This window comes from Antechinus flavipes, chromosome 4, assembly GCF_016432865.1.
Source record: "Antechinus flavipes isolate AdamAnt ecotype Samford, QLD, Australia chromosome 4, AdamAnt_v2, whole genome shotgun sequence".
Classification (NCBI taxonomy): domain Eukaryota; kingdom Metazoa; phylum Chordata; class Mammalia; order Dasyuromorphia; family Dasyuridae; genus Antechinus; species Antechinus flavipes.
The window spans coordinates 16,123,556-16,140,146 of record NC_067401.1 but is presented as its reverse complement, the minus strand read 5'-3'; the positions used below and the strand labels follow the sequence as shown (position 1 = coordinate 16,140,146).

The 16,591-nt window shown below is 51.3% G+C and overlaps 1 protein-coding gene across 1 annotated transcript; it reads right to left on the bottom strand.

Annotated features, from left to right (window-relative positions):
- Window positions 1-214: 214 nt before the first annotated feature.
- On the bottom strand, window positions 215-15,335 carry SSC4D (scavenger receptor cysteine rich family member with 4 domains). Its single transcript, XM_051996482.1, has 10 exons — window positions 15,317-15,335; window positions 12,400-12,435; window positions 11,566-11,871; window positions 10,172-10,246; window positions 9,042-9,356; window positions 6,441-6,521; window positions 4,181-4,246; window positions 3,743-4,054; window positions 2,752-2,845; window positions 215-1,728 (listed from the first exon to the last, which is right to left on the bottom strand). The coding sequence occupies exons 1-10, from the start codon at window positions 15,333-15,335 to the stop codon at window positions 1,227-1,229; spliced, it is 1,806 nt and encodes a 601-aa protein (XP_051852442.1). The 3' UTR covers window positions 215-1,226.
- Between the last annotated feature and the right edge of the window lie 1,256 nt (window positions 15,336-16,591).

The following is a 16,591-nucleotide window of genomic DNA, read 5'->3' as shown; positions in this document are numbered from 1 at the left end:
GGGAAGGCTGATTCACAGAAAGTCAGAATCAGGAAGCAAGGGAAGTGCCCCCCCCCTCCCCTTTCCAGGCAGTCCTCTGCTCCCTGCAGCCCTTGAGGGTCAGCCCTCATCCCTTTCAGACGGGGTTTCGCTCCGTTAATTTAAAGGAATCTTTTCTTTGATTTTAATCAGAGGCTTCAAAAAATTCCCATTTATGATAAAATAGTGATTTCGCTTAAAAGAAGAACAAAGTCCTTTATTTGCTTGACGACTATAACTTGGTGGCTACACGATTCCCTCCTGGCCAAGAGGCTGCGGGCCTCGGGACTACTGACTGAGCCCGTGGGGAGTGGGTGCTGGGCCCCGTGGGAGGGAAGGGTCCCCAGGGGGGAGGTATCGCCTCCCAGCTCCCGAGCCCCCTTCCTCTTAGGGCTCAGAGGATCTGCCGCTCCTCTAGGCGCCGAGGGCACCTTTGCGGCAGGGACGGGAGTGCTCCCCAGCCATGACCGTAGCCTTTGATTCCCTTATCCCACAATGAAGATGCTGTGACCCACGTGCGCCATGCTCCGAGCACCATGTGTGAGGGCCCTTGTTGGGGGGAGGGGGAGGGGAAAGACCCGGGCAGGAGGGCAGGTGGGAGGGCGTGTGGGGTCTCCCCCTTCTCAGAGAGAGATAAGCAAAGTCCTGAGGTGGGAAATCCCGGGAAGGGGAGGGTCTCTTCCCAAGATGCACCTAAGGGTGTCCGAGTGGCTGTAAGGCCCCTCTGTGGAACTCACTCCTCCCCAGTCCCTTCCGCTGGCCAGAATCCCTGATGATCTTTGGCTTTCAGACCTAGGGGGGAGGGGAATCTGGCCGAGTCACCTGCCTTAGTGATCCCAGGTAGGGGGTCCAAGGTGTCCCTCTCATTTCTGGAGGCATCTTGGCTTCGAGTTCACTGTATCCCCATCAGGATCTTTCAATAATTTAGAGAAAGGTGGGGACGCTTCTTCTCCCATTATACAGATGGGAGAAACTGAGGCCCGGGGCTGTGAAACGAGTCTGAGAAGGGATGACAACTCCGACGTGGGGTCTTTTTCTTGGATGGCACTGTCTGGATATGTGTGGTCCCCTGTCCCGGCTCCACAGGAGGGACCCCCGTGTCAGCGGGGCCCCCCACTGAGAAGTGCTGGAAGGCGGGGGGAACCTTGCTCCGGCACCCGAGGTTCTGGGGAGCTGCTGGGCGGAGACCAGAGGCAGGGCGAGCGGGATCATCGCGGCCGGCACAGGGCCCCGGCATCCTCCGCGTGGTCACAGTTGTGCGCGTTCCAGCGGATGTGAGAGCAGCGGAGCAGAGACGTCTCGCCGCCCCGACACTTGACGTTGTCCAGGAGGATGAGCCCCTGGCCCGGGCCGAACCGGGCCTCCCCGGGGGCCGCCAGGGCCTCCCCGCAGCCCAGCTGGCGGCACACCACGCCCGCGGCGCGCAGGTCCCACGCGTCGTCGCACACGGTGCCCCACTGGCGGAGGAGGTACAGCTCCACGCGGCCCTCGCAGCGGTGGCTGCCGTTGGCCAGGCGGAGGTGGCCTGGGGGGGATGGGCGGAGAAGGAGGTGAGGAGCCAAAGCGGACGGATACAGAGAAATCCCGCCCTCGCCCTCAGCCTGTCTCCGGGATCCAGAGCCCGGGACTCTGGGATACACCGAGCATCGGTCCCGCCCCCAGCCCGGACCTGGCCGGGAGACAGAGACCCTGCCCTTGGAAAGCCCGGGTCTGGGGGGGGGGGGGGGGGCGGAGGGGGAGGGAACGGCCCGGATCCTCCGGAAGCCTCGGGTGTCGGGGGAAATGTGTGGAAAAGAGATGGCGGGGATTTGAACGATAAAAAACAAAGGTAAATGACTGGAGAGGCGGGAGACAGCCGGCTTCCAGCCCTGCCTGAAGCTCCAGCCCCGCCCTCAGCCCGGTGCCTGGCGCTTAGTAGGGCCTCAAGGGAAGCTTGTTGCTGTTTTCGATGGACTGATTCGAGCGCATCCCCAGCATCCCGGTCTGGTCGCCTTCCACGTGACCGGCCTTCCAGCTCTCCCTTTATTTTGCCTTTTCCAGGCCCGATGTTCTTATTTCTTCCAATAGATCCTCATATTATGTGATCAATAAATATCCTTCTTAAAGGGGGCAGCGAGGTGTACAGTGCCAAGCCGGAGTTCCAATCTGGCCCCGGCACCTCCTAGCAGTCTGACTCTGGACAAGTCCCTGCACCTGTCTGCCTCAGTTTCCTCAACTGTCAAGTGAGCTAGAGAAGGAAATGGCAACCCCACGGGTATCTCCACACACACACACAAAAACAAACCTCCGACTGGACTCATGGAGAGTTGGACATGACTGAAAACTGAAGAAAACTCCCTAAAACGGGACATTCAGAATTACCCATAAGATCCCGGGGTGACTTGGGATCCTCCCTCCCATTCTGAACATCTCTCTTAGTGAACCCTTGAGAACATCCTCCTTCTCCTGCCTGCCACCCGTGCTTGAGCTCATGGTCAGCATTTCCCCCACCAGACTCTTAGGGGAGGGGAGGGAGCGGCTGTGTCTCCTGGGGCTTCATCCGTTATTTCCATCCAGCCCTCGGGACCTTCTTATGTCCCTTCTCTAGGACAATGTAATTAGAGGCTGAGAGCTAGAAATCCAAACGGCCCATTTTATAGATGAGAAAACAGAGTCCATCCAAGATTTGGAAAGTCTTCTGACTCCCGGCCCAGTACGATAATATAGGCAGAGGGGGCCAGGCGGGGCTCCCACTTACCGTCCCTGGGAGGCACGCTGGCGACCACCTTTGTCGTAGTCTCAGGGACATCTTGCCACACTTGTTGCACGGGCTCCTCTGCGCCTGGCTCTGTGAGCAAGATCCAGGGCCCCGGCCGGGGTGGGGGGAACACGGGCCAGTCAGAGCAGAGCCGGACATCACAGCATCCAGGAAGTGCGGGAGGGAAGAAACTAGTGTTTATTGAGTGTCTGCTGTATGCCTCTAAAATATTATTCCCATTTTACTTTGAGGAGATTGAGGCGGGAGTGTCTGAATCTGGATTCCGATCCAGACCTTTCTAACTCCAGACCTGCTGCCTTTAAATCTGATTCTAGGAGAGGATCCTTTCTGACTCAGGCTTCCCCCAAGCAGACATAGGGGCCACCATTTTTCCTGCTGAGGAGTCCACAAACCCTTTGTTGTTGTTGTAGAGGCAATTGGGGTTAAGTGACTTGCCCAGAGTCACATAGCCAGGAAGTGTTAAAGTGTCTGAGGCTGGATTTGAACTCAGGTCCTCATAACTCATAACCTCCCTTTGGTTATGGGTTAAGGGGGAGGGGAGGCAGAACACCGTCCTGGAGGCCTTGAACTTGAGGCTGACTCTTCATGATTAGGTACCAGCTGAGCAAGGGAGAATGTTTAAATGAGTTGGGGGCAGAGTCACTGAAACCTTGGGGACTCAGGGGCAGCGCGGCTGAGGGGGCCAGGAGAAGAGGGACAGGCCGTGGGTGTGGGTGACGACCAGACAGCCACGGAGGAATGGACAGAGTTGGAACAAGCCCCGCTGGTACCAGGGCGGCCTCCATCCTGTTGCCTCCTTCCCGCTCCCGTGGCCCCAGCTTTGACTCCCCTCCTCTGCTCCCTCTCTCCTCATGGCCCCCCAAGGGTCAGTGCTCTCCCTCCTCCATCCCCTCCCTCCTCCACGCCCTCCCCCCTCTGTCCCCTCCCTCTCCATCTCCTCCCTCCCCCATCCCCGTGGCCGCTCACCCCTGCAGATGGCGCCGGCGTCCTCGTGGTGTCCGCAGTTGTGCTGGCCCCAGCCCAGATGGAAGCAGTCGGCCAGGCGGGTCTCCACGCCGGTGCAGTCCACGTTGTCCAGCAGGACGGGGCCCTTCCCGTAGCCGAAGTAGGCCAGGACGGTGGCCCCCACGGCCCGCCCGCAGCCCGCCTCCCGGCACGCCACCTGAGCATCGGCGAAGTCCCAGTCGTCATCACACACGGTACCCCAGCGGCTCTGGTGCAGGACCTCCACGCGGCCCTGGCAGGGGCCGTCCCCACTCACCAGGCGCAGGCGGCCAGCTGCGGGGCGGGGGAGCACGGGGTGGAGGAGCCGCCGACTCTCCTCCAGCCCGGCCCCCCCCACAGACCCGGGGCTCCCAAAAATCCCCCTCCCCAGCCCCCATCCAGCCCGGAGCGCCCCCTCACTTTTCTTTCCCGCGGCCATGGTGAGGATGGTTGCCTCCCGGGTGGGCTCGGCGGCACCTTCCGTGACTGCAAAGACAAGAGCAGACCTGAGAGGGTCTGGAGGCCAGCGGGTCCCCGGCTTCCTACTAGGGATAATCCTGGGCTCAGGATGGGGAGGCTGAGAGCTGCCGACAGAGGTCCTGATGATTCCCGGGGGAGCCCCCGGCCCTCTGGCCCAGCAATCCCGCTCGTGTCCCCTGGTCTGCTCTTCCCCTTCCCTTCCCCCAGCTTCGCCCGACCAGGAAGGAAGGACAGGGACTCCCTGGGCAGGCTCCGCTCCCATCCCTGGCTGCCCCGGCTGTCCTCATTCTCATCCAGGGGCAGGCATCGAGGGGGTGACCCAGCTCTGCACTCAGAGGGCCCACCCCCACCTCCACCTCTGTGACCACCTCCGGGGCGAGCCATTTAACTGGGGAATTTCCTCAGTCTCAGACTCGAAATCTGTGATCGGTTTATCTCCCGCTTAGTCCGGGACCTCATGCCCCCCTTTGGGGGGCGGCTCTCAGTCCTGGCCCCATAGAAACCACATCTGGGAGAGATTCTCCGTTAACTCTGAAACGCTACAGCCACATAAAGGGAGTGGCCGCCAGTGGCGAGAGTTCAGATCTGGTCTCAGCCCCTCAGCAGCTGCATGGTCTGGGCAAGACACCTAACTTCTTCTTGCCTCATTTCCTCATCCAGAAAATGGGCATAATAGCACTTATCTCCCAGGATTGCTGTGCAGACCCAATGAGACAGTAATGGTAAAGCATTTAGCATAGCGCCTGGCGCATAATAAGTGCTCTGAAAGTATTAACCATCGTGGTCATTATCATCATCCTATAGAAATGGTCTTGGGACAAATCGCTATCCCTTCTTCTTTTATAGTCAATGTCCTATAGACTATTGCACAGATAGAGAAAATCTTGTTTACGTGATAGAAGTGATTATTTTAAACCAATCTTAAGCCCACCCTCAAATTTGCTCTCTCTTGATCCCGGCTTCACACTCTAACCCCCTGCTCTGGTGCCGTGGCAAACCACCCTTGGACCCCACTGCACTTCCAACCCTCGATTGCATCCTGTTCCAAGTCAGGGTGAAATCTGAATTTCGGCCCCAAATTCTAATCCCCTCCCAAGGCCGGTCCCAATTTAACTAAATGCAGATTCCAACCCTAGTGTTCCACCCTTGCTCCAGTCCTACCACAGTTATAATTTAGCAAGACCAGCTCCCATTTGTACAGTCCTTTAAGGTTTCCCATTGGGATCATCCCAATAATGGGAGATTATTTCACTCCATCCTCATATTAATCCTATGAAGTGGGTGCTCCTAGCCCTTTGTCCAGGGTTAACCAATAGTTAGGTTGGATGATTTTAAAAAACTCTTCTAAGGGACATCTAGGTGGTCCAGTGGATAGAGCACGGCTCCTGGGGAAAGGAGGCCCCAAACTCAAATCTGACCTCAGATACTGTGTGACCTTGAACAAATCATTTAACCCCAACTGCTTCCAACTTCTTTCCCCTTTTAAAAAAAAAACAACCCTAAACCAAAACTCTTCTGCAGGAAGCTGTGGCACGTTGCCAAGGGAGGCAGGTATCCACAAAAATTCCAGCCCTCACCACACACAGAGTATTTAGAGTCTCCTATAGGCTAGCCGCACCCTCTACCTTTCCAGCTTTATGTCCTCCTCTCCTCCATGAACCCTTCACTCTATCAATTTAGAACTAATTGTAGTAATACTTAGACTAGAGCTATCGAATCAGACCCCTCCATTGTACAAATGTCCACTTGATGCTTCCCGATTGTCCCCTTTCCTCAGTTTCCCTTCCAACTCCATGAAGATTTCCGCCTTAAGTTTTTGGGCTTCCTCCTGGGGTGGGACCCTCTCCCTCTGTCTGGATCCTACCTACCCTGAAGCAGCCCAAAGGCTCTTTAATCTGACTTCTCCCTGCCCTCTTCTTACCTGAAATCTTCCAGGTATGGGGACTTATCAGAACCTGTCCAGTAGACTAGCTATCTTTCTATCTCTATGGCAACTAAAGGCTAAACTCCTTAGGAGAGACGTCACACATAGCCTTCCCCAAATAAGCAAGCTTTCCCTTAATTAGACCTCCCCCCCTCCCCCCTTACACACATTAATGTGTGACCACCAAGCTATGGATGCCCTGCCCAGAGGCTTGGCCGCTTGCCTGCTCACTCGGGAGCTGTCCAGCACCAAAGGTGCTGTATCCTTCCCCCTTACCTGTAGCGGGCTCAGTGAGCCTGACCTTGCCATCCCGGGTGAGCAGGGTTGGGGAGGACGTAACGGTGGGAGCGCTGCGTCCTGCGAGAAGAACATAGAAAACAAGCTCTGGCTTCAGCCTTGTGGGAACCTCCCAGAGAGGAAATTCCCTTCTCCAGTATAGATCTGCTCCTTCCCCCCGTGAGTTACAGTCCTAAAGAGATGCCCAGGGCACTGACAGGGCCAGCAGCTTCAGGGAAGAATAATTCACTGGAAGTAACTCCCGTTGGAGAGTCAGAGGACTGGGTTCAGATCCTGCCTCTGATGTTTTGTACCTACATGACTTTAGGCAAGTCACTACTTTGATCCCCTTAAACCTCAGTTTCTTCCTCTGCAAAATAAGGAGATTGGATTAAATGACTTCCAGGATCATTTCTAGTTCTAGGAGTCACACAGGACCCACAGCCAGGCCATATCAGGCAGAGGTCTTCCTCCCTCTGAGATCCTCTCTCCAGCAATTATCTTTTTCCTGGGTACTTCTGGGATCTTTTGGAGTAGATTCATGGCACTAACTCGGGGGCATGTATTATTGTTGGGGAACTCTGGGAAGAATATTTCGGCTACAGCTTACCTTTTGGGGTCAAACCCAACCCTCCCGGGTGTAGCCCAATAGTCCCACTCTGCTTTAAACCCTTCCCATCAGCTCTTGTGCATATACATGTCTGGGGGAATAGAGCATGGAAAGAGGAAAAACTCCAAGCCTCCTCTCATTGGCAGAGCCCCAGAAACAGAGAGTGCCCAGCTGGCTAATAAGGGATGCCAGAGGATGATTAACATTAGAGACAGTAATCAGCAGACCCAGCAGAAATACAGAAGGTGCTTGGGGAGGGAGGAGATAGACAGGCAGGCACACATCAGCTCCTTCCCAGAGGCAAACACTGCCTTTCCTTTCCTCATAGAGCCAGTGCCTCCTGCACCCGCACCCTCTTCAAGGATGCTCAGCAGCTAGCTGTTCTGGTCAGCTTCTTCCCTTCTCTCTATTAGACAAAGAGGGTCTAGGAGTGGTCCTTCACTAAGCAGGATGGCTGATGCTTCCAAGCACAGGAGGTTTCAGAAACCAGTTCTCCCTAACCAAATCCTGCTGAGAGGAATTCTTTCTACCAGTCTGTCCCAGAGCTTCCTATTAGTTTTTTTTTTTTTACTTCCCTGGAGTAAGGCATTAATTTCTGAAGGCTCCTGGGATAATAAAAACCTGGTCCCTAAGAGGGGAGGTTCCAATAACCTGGTGGAGCTGTTCTTTATTGAGAAAGCACTGGCCTGGGGATAAGTAGTTTATAGGGGAGGAAATCTAGGATTGGTGCATTTAGGGAGGAGAGGGGGAGCAAGAAGGAGGGAAGGGAAGAGGAATGAAAAAGGAAAGAAAAAAGACAAATGGAGAAATGGGTGGGTAGCACACTGGGAAGAAGTGGGAGCTGGTTAACAAGGAAAAGTAGGTGAGAGTTTTTTGCTATTGTTTGCTTTTTTTTCCTTGCTCATTTTTTCCCCTTTTTGATCTGATTTTTCTTGTGCAGCATGATAAATGTAGAAATAACGTTCAGAAGAGTTGCACATGTTTAACCTATATTGGATTGCTTGCTGTCTAGGGGAAGAGGATGAGGGAAAGGGAGAAAAGACTTGGGACACAGGATTATGCAAGGGTGAATGTTGAAAGCTATTTTTGCATGTGTTTTGATAATAAAAAGCTATTAATTAAAAAAAAAGAAAAAGAAAAAGTGAGTGAGGGCCAGATCACATCTCCAAATGCTGAAAGTCCACCTTGAACCTACTTTGGAAAAAACAAGTTTAATGGACTTTGGGTGTGGCCCTAGGAAAAGGGCTCAGTTCCAGGATTCAAGGGGCAGAGATGGCACTGGGACGTTGAGGTGGAATAGTCTGTGGTACGAAACCAAGACAATGATTATAACTGCTGTGATTACTGTTTATAATCCTTTACTTTCATGTAGGGCTTTATGGTCTGCAAGGAGTTTTCCCAGTGTAGTATAAAGAGCAAATCTCAGTTTTGCCAGTTCTTAGCTGTGTGACCTCCGACAAGTAACTCAACTGTCTGGACCTCATCATCCTGACCTACACAATGAAGATTTTGACCCGGAAGGTTCCTAAAACACCAGAGCACCTTGGACATTTATGATTCTCTGATCTCATTTGTTTCTCACAGTCCTGACAGGGGGGCAGAATCAAGCTAGAAGAAACCTTAGAGCTTATTGAGCCCAATCCTCTCATCTTGCAGATGAACAAACTGAGGCACAGTGAGCTTAACTGTCTCATCCAGAATCACAGAACTAGTAAATATCTGAGTGAGATTTGAACGCAGGTTTTCCTGACTTTAAGACCACTCTGAGATCCACTTTACTGTAGCAGGTGTTGCTTTTTTTGAGACCCGGAGAGGAGCTGCCCCTCCCGTTGATGGCAGAGCTGAGATGCAGAACCCGGTCTCCTACTTGCTGGTCCAAATCCCTTTCCTCTAGAACCCGCTGTGGAGGGCTTGGGGCCGTAGAGTGTTGTCTCCCTGGCACATGGGAAGTGCCCAAGAAATGGGCAATGATTGGCGCTCCTCTTCCGTACCTGAACAGATGACCCCGGCATCCTCGTGGTGCCCACAGTTGTGAATGCCCCATCCCAGGCTGGGACACGCTGCCAGGCGCAGCTCTCGGCCGTCACAGTGCACGTTGTCCAGCAAGATGTGACCCGTGCCGTAGCCAAAGTAGGCGTTGGTCTTGGAAGCCACAGCGCTGCCGCAGTCCAGTTGGCGGCAGACCACCGTGGCGTCGGGGAGCCCCCAGTCATCGTCGCACACGGTGCCCCATGTGCCATCGTGTAGGATCTCTACCCGGCCTTGGCAGGGGTTGGCACCTCTTACCAGGCGGATGCTGCCATCACCTGGGAGGGGTTAAAGGGTAGGGAACAAATCTACCCATAATGCCATGCACCTTACAACCCACGACCACGCTCCATGCGTCGTCCTGTCAGCCCACAATGTCACAATGCCTCCACGGTTCCCATTCCTGAGATCTTCTACTGTCCCAGCCACGCAGGAGGGCACAGCCACGAGGTCTGTCTGCCCGGGAAATACCACCTTGCCTAAAGCACAGGCTGGGTCCATCATTCCTAGGCTTAGTGTTCATTATGCTTTCAGAATTCTGTGTTCCAGACTCTCTTGCTTTCTTTGTCGTTCCCATCCCCTATCCCCATTCCATCTACCCTCCATGTCATCGCACCTTGAATGAACCCCCCCATCTCCACCTCTTAGACTCAATTGAATCCCTCAGCTCAGTTTAGATGCCCACCTTCTGCACAAGGTATTTTCAAATCCCCCCCACTTGTCACTTCTCTTTTCTAAAGTTTTCATTTTTATTTACTATTTATCAATATTTATTATTTATCAATAGGGTTCCTTTGTAGTTATTCAAGATCATAGATCTGTCGGGGGACAGACCTCCAGACCCACCTAGTCCGACACCTTTATCTTCTAGATGGCCAACGCGAGGCCCCCAGTGACTCCTCAAAGCCTTATTTGTAGACTTGTTGGCCCTTCCAGTAGAATGTACGCTTGCTGAGGGCAATTTATTTTATTGATTTTTCAGTAAAATGTCCGCACATGTTACATACTTAAAGAATGCTTATGGATGGACCAATGAATGAATGAAAAGAGCTCTGGAGCCCAGGAACTGGGAGGATGTTCCCCAGCCACCTACCTATGCCATTCTTCGGGGTCATGGTGGTGGGGGCTCTGCTCGTTAGCACCTTCCTGGCCAGCGTCGGTAAGAGCTCTGAGAAGAGAAAACATTGGGGTGAAGGAGCTCTGCATGGGAAAAGTTCGCTTCTCAGAGTCTTAATGGGAGACACAGGGGGGGCGGGTCATTGACTGTGGGACAGGAGACTCAGCTTCCAAAAACCCAAAAGGACCGTCTTATAGGTTCTCAAACACGAGATGAGAAGGGGTGTGTGTGAGAGAGACAGAGACAGAGAGATGCCGAGAGACAGATACAGAAAGAGACAGAGACAGAGAAATGCAAAAAGAGATAGAGAGAGAGATGCAAAAAGAGAGAAAGAGAGAGAGACAGAGACAGAGAGAGATGCAGAAAGGGACAGAGATATAGAGAGACAGAGAGATACAGAGATAGAGAAAGATAAGGAGAGAGATACATACAGAGACAGAGACAGAGACAGAAATAGGATGAGAGATAAAGAGAGGGAGGCACAGAAACAGAGATGCAAAGAGAGATATGTATGCACAGAGATGTTTTGGCCTCCGGTGGCCTTGGACATTTTCTGAGGCTAAGATCCCTCAGGGGAGTTGGCAAATGCTGATGATTTCCTTGAAATTTTACCCTGAAAAAATTCTGAACAGAGGGGAGAATTCTTGAGCAATCGAGGAACTGGGGGAAAGGCAGCTCATTGCCCAGAGAACCATAGTCTCCCTTGGCTGGGAAGGAGCCTTTGGAGACCTTTTATTCCACCCCCCTGCCTCAGACAAGAAAACACCCCAAATTTCCCAGCTTGTTCTCAATGGGAAATTAGGAGACATGAGTTCAAATCCCAGTCTTGCTGGTAACTGACTATGAGATCACGGGCAGATCACTTTTGTTTTTTCCTGAGTCTCCCTTTCCATGGGTGTAAACTGGGGGCAATGAGCCCTTTCCCTTCACACAGTTATTGTGAGGGCAGAGTAAGCTGTAGAACAAATTAAAAGTCCTCCAAGTGTGAGGAACCATTATTCCTTAAAGGACTTTCAAGGCAAAAGAGGAATCTGGACACTTTTTCTAGAAGTGGGGACTATTTGAAACCAGGAATGAAACCTTTCGCCTTCCTCTTGGTATCTCCAGCCTCTAGTTAAGTGCCCTAAATAGAATAGGTGCTCAGTGTGTTCTTGCTGAGCCTGATACAGTTGGGGAAACCGAGGCTTGGGAAAGTCGGGGTATTCGCCCCACGTCTTGGTGGAACGTGGGTGAGCTCGGACCCAGTCCGCCAATTTTCCCACTATAAACAGCTCTCTTCTCTTACTCATCCCTGTTCCCAGCCCCCAGTGAGCCGAGAGGGGCCCTCACGGGACCGAGGACCCGTCGTGGCTCCCCCTCACCCCTCTCACCATCGCACATGACGGCCACGTCTTCGTAGTGGTAGCAGTTGTGGACGCCCCAGCCGTGGCTACCGCACTCACTCAGGGCCGCCTCCTGTCCCTTGCAGTCCACGTTGTCCAGTTGGATGGGGCCCCGGCCCTGGCCAAAGGCAAGGGGCAAGGGCACAGGCAGGGCATACCCGCAGCCCAGCTGGCGGCAGACTACATTGGCATCTACCACGTCCCAGTCATCATCGCACACGGTCCCCCAGGAACCATTGTACAGGATCTCCAGCCGGCCCTGGCAGCGGCTAGGTCCCCCCACCAGCCTCACCTCTAGGGGCAGAGGGGGGCCAGGGGAGGGGAGGGAGCTTACTTTGGGGCAGGGCAGAGGGCAGTTCTCAGAGCGGGCCAAGGTTGGGAGGCACCCAGATCCCCAAACTAAGGGATTCATGAGCCGCCCTACCCATCCCATCCCACCCTGGTCAGGGGCTTTTAAATTCACTTAAAATAGGATCTACCCCTCTCCGTAGGTTTGGTCCTTCACCCCATTATTAGAAAGGTAACCAAACTCTAAGCACTGCCCCACCCATCCAGCTTTCCGGGTTAGAGAAGTAAGAGACAATGAAAAGAGACAGACTCATTTATTCCTTAGAGTCCCACCATCGTCATTGTGAGTCTTTCCCTCTCTATGGTCTCTGTTTCCCTATCTGTCAAATGGGGGCGGGCACAGATTTTTTATTTAAGGTCCTGGATGGGGAGGGCAGGGTGAAGGACCTCCCAGTTTGCAGTGGGAGAAAGGAGGCCCGTGGCTTATCCAGGAGGGAACCCCATCCCCCCACCCCATCCCCCAGAAGGTCCTACCTGGAAAGGGTAATGGAGTTGGCTGCAAGGTGCTGCCTGAAATAGATAGAGAAGGTCAGATGAGTCTGGCCAGCTGGAGAAAGTCCCCAAAGAGTTAACTCATTGCTTTTCACGTAGGGTTCAATCATATAATCACATATATGATTCATATATCATTCATTCATTATATGATTCAATTATCTTGAATTGAATCCCAATGATTCAATAATTATATGATTCAATCATGTAAACTCAAGACCTCAACAAACCATTGCCACAACTCCCTAACTGGCTCCCCTGCTTCCATCTTTCCCTTCTCCACTGCCGAAGTCACACAATCACTAGCCCAGTTTTCCTAAGGCACAAATCATGTCATGCCGTTCCCTTACTCTAAGATGTTCCATGGCTCTCCTCTTCCTACTTAACAAGGTTTCAGCTCCTTAGCTTCCAAGGTTCTTCAGAACCGGCCCTTAACTTACCCATCCAGTCTTATTTTCCATGATTTTCCCAGTGTTTTGGATGGCAACGGTGCTCAGTGCTCCTTAAAACCCATTTTACCCTTTATTCCAACGGTCTGCTTTCCTATTCTCTCCCTTTCTAGCTTCCCCCAAATCATTATCTCCTTAAATCTTTAAAAGCCAATTTCAATTAACCACCAGAATGAGATTTTCCCTGATTTCTCCCTTTCCCCAGAGAAGTGAGATCTCCCCTTGATTTCTCCATATCCTTTGGCTAAAGTCCTCAAGCCACTGGCCCCATTCTGCCTTAGAGCATCACTCGTTGCTCTTCTTCAAGCCGGAGACCACTTCAATCATCTCCTACAGGACCAAAGATATTTGCCCTGTCAATCACTCAAACGCCATATTATTTAACAGCTGTTACACATCAGGTTGAGAGCTAGGCGCCGGGGATTCCAAGATAGAAACAAAATGGTCCCTGACCCTTCCCATAAGAAGGGATCTACCAAGACTACCCCGAAGGACTTCTGATGAAAACTGCTATCCATACCCCAGAAAGAACCGATTGTGTCTGAATATAGATGGAAGCGTACTTTCTACATTTTTACTTTTTCCTAAGGTCTTTTCTTGGCAGAGGGAGGAGATTTATGTTTTCTTTTGCAACATGACTTTTATGGAAATGTTTTGCCTAATTTCACATGGGCCTTCTCAATGGGTGGGGAAGGGAGGGAGGGAGAAAATCTGAAACACAAAGTTTTAGAAACAAATGTTAAAAAAAAAGTTTTACGGTTTGGTCATGTATACTTATTTTGTATTTAATTTATACTTTAATATATTTAACATGTATTGGTCATCCTGCCATCTAGGGGAAGGGGTGGGGAGAAGGAGAGGGAAAATTGGAACAAAAGGTTTGGCAATTGTCCTGAAAAACTACCTATGTATATATCTTGTAAATAAAAAGCTATTTAAAAAAGTTTTACATGTAACTGGAAATATACATACATACATACATATATATGCATATATATATGTATATAAACAAAGAAGAGAGGAGGAAGAGGAGGAGGAGGAGGAGGAGGAGGAGGAAGAGGAGGAGGAGGAGGAGGGATATAGCCACAAACAGAAAAGAGGGAGCTGCAGTGGATGGCACACAGGGCTTGAATCAAGAAGAGTCATATTCAAATATGGTTAAAAATACTTCTTAGCTTGTGACCCTGGGCAAGTCACTTTACCCTGTTTGTCTCAGTTTCCTGATCTGTCAAATTAGTTGGAGAAAGGACTAGCATTCCCCTCCAGTATCTTTGCCAAGAAAACCCCAATAGGGTCACAAAAAGTTATACGTGACTGAAATAGCTGAACAACAAGACCAACCCTGAGGGGAAGGGTACCCCTATCTGGGGGACCAAGAAAGGACTCGTGCAGAAGGGCTTTGTACTGAATCTTGAAGAAATCCAGAGATTCCAAGGGACCTTTGCCTCTCGAAGGAGGAAGAGGATTTCAAGCCTGGGGGTCAGCAAGGGCAGATTCGTGGGGACGGGTGATAGAATGGCCGGTTTTTCTGGGATCAGAGAACTTTTGGAAAGTTGGAAGGTGGATGAGGGCTGGAAAATGAGGGTGGGGTGAGGCTGCCCCTCACACAGGGGCTGAGGTAAGAGGGAGTCACTGGAGTTTATTAAGTGGGTGGAGTCTAGCAAGATCAGACCTGTACTTTGACTCTTTGGCAGCTGTAGCTGGGGTGAGGAAGTCCTAAGGGGTTGAATAAGTTGTGTGTGGAATAGAGAGAGATAAGGTGAAGAACTTACAGGAATGTATGAATTCTTTTTCTGGATTTTATTTTCATTATTTCTGTTTTTCCCCTATAACCTGTATAATATGTGCCCATATAGACTCGAGTCTTGGCCAGCTAGAAACATATTTACTTAGCCTGAGCTGATGACATTTATCAGTATTAGACATTTATATATTTAATCTATTAGCTTGACCACTGTCTCTCTGAAGCCTGAAGGCCTGGTTTTCTGTTTCCTAGAAATCAGGAGATTTCCCTAAAACTTTCCATTCCAATCTCTCCAAATAGCAACAGCCAGTTAGATGCCTCCCCCTCCCCTTCTCAATGCTCTCTTATAATATGATGAATAACACACATAAGGTGTTGAATGAATGGATTTGATTTTGGAACTGAACACCTCTTTCACTTGGACTTCTCTGTTTAGCCCGAAGCTGAAAGCGTTTCTTCAACTTTTCCTAGATTTCTGGATCTCCTTCTCGCCCTCACCAGGCCCTACTTTCTATTACAACAAGTGGTGAAGCTGCCCGGCCCTACAGTTAGAACATAAGCTCTCTGAGGGCAAGGCGAGGGCCCGCTTTGTCTTTGTATCTGGAGCTCTTAGCTTGATATTTGTTTTCCCAAAAGGCAAAGTTGCCTTTAGGGTCTCTTGTAGCACTGAGGTTCTTCCTAGTTGATTATTGAACTCCGTAATTACGCTCGTTGAACATCCACATCTTCGGAGCATTGGACTTTCACTCTAGCCTTCATCTCCACCTCTTCCTCATTGGACTTGGCTTCTGCCCCAGAACCACCCTGGATTCCTGAGTTTCCTCCTGCCCCATTGGGGCACACATCTCACTTCCACATCAACTCTCTACATCCTCCCTTTTCTAGCTCCCCCATGAGTGAGACCACAATGTAAGCTTTTTGAAGGCAAGGGGTTCAGAGGAAGAAAAGGTTACTTTTGCCCAGGAGAGGGGGAAGACAATGATAACAACCAGAGCCAGACGTGACTTTAGAAATCACCTAATCTGATCACCCATTTTATAGAAAACTTAGGCCCAAAGAATGGAAAGACCCAGCTCGAAGTCGCACAGTGAGTTAAGATTGGAACTGGGTCTTGGGATCCAAAGCTTATGAGCCCAGGCCAGGCTTTTTCCCCACCCCACTTGAATGGCTTGTTTTCTGACACATAAAGTGAGGGACATTTGACCAGGTGACCTCTATCCAAGTCTCTTTCAAGAGCTAACATTCTATGGGCCTCTCAGGGGAGGGACCCGGTTTTGTCTGACCCGGGAGCTCCAGACTTAGGGCTGGATTTGGCCCAAAGGTGGGAGTTTGCCAACCCCTGGCTCCATAATTGCCCAAACTCTGCTCCTAAACCAGAAGATGTGACCCACACCCCCCTCCACTCCCTCAGTTCCATCCAACCAATGGCTTCCTCTCCACACCCCTCTTTTCCCCAGTGTCTCAAGTTCCAGGAGCATAAAATTTAGAATCAAGAGGCTCTTTACTGGTTACCTAATCTAACCACTCCCTTATTTTATAGAGGAAGAAACTGATCCAGGAACAGAAGAGACTTAGCAGGGTCATAAGCCATCTCAGTTGCAAAGCTAACATTCAAGGACAGGTTTTCTTCCTGTCCAGCACCCCCAAGTCTAGAGGAAAATGACTGACACCACTATTTATAATTTCCTTCCTTCTTTCCTCCCTTCCTTCCTTCTTTCCTCCTTCCTGCCTCCTCCCTCCTTCCTTCCTTCTTCCTCCCTTTCTCCTTCCTCCCTCTCTCCCTCCCTCCTTCCTTCCTTTTTTCCTTCCTTCCTTCTTCCTTCCTTTTTTCCTCCTTCCTGCCTCCTCCCTTCCTTCCTTCCCTACTTTCCTCCTTCCCTGCCTCCTCCCTCCCTTCCTTCCTCCCTCCCTCTCTCTTTCTTCTCTCCTTCCTTCCTTCCTTCTCTCCCTCCCTCCTTTCTTTCTTCCTCCTTCCTCCCTT

Coding starts and splice junctions, on each gene's coding strand:
- SSC4D (XM_051996482.1), bottom strand. Junction 11,872..12,399: donor AACTCCATTACCCTTTCCAG/GTAGGACCTTCT, acceptor CTCTGCCCCTAG/AGGTGAGGCTGGTGGGGGGA. Junction 4,055..4,180: donor CATGGCCGCGGGAAAGAAAA/GTGAGGGGGCGC, acceptor CCCGCCCCGCAG/CTGGCCGCCTGCGCCTGGTG.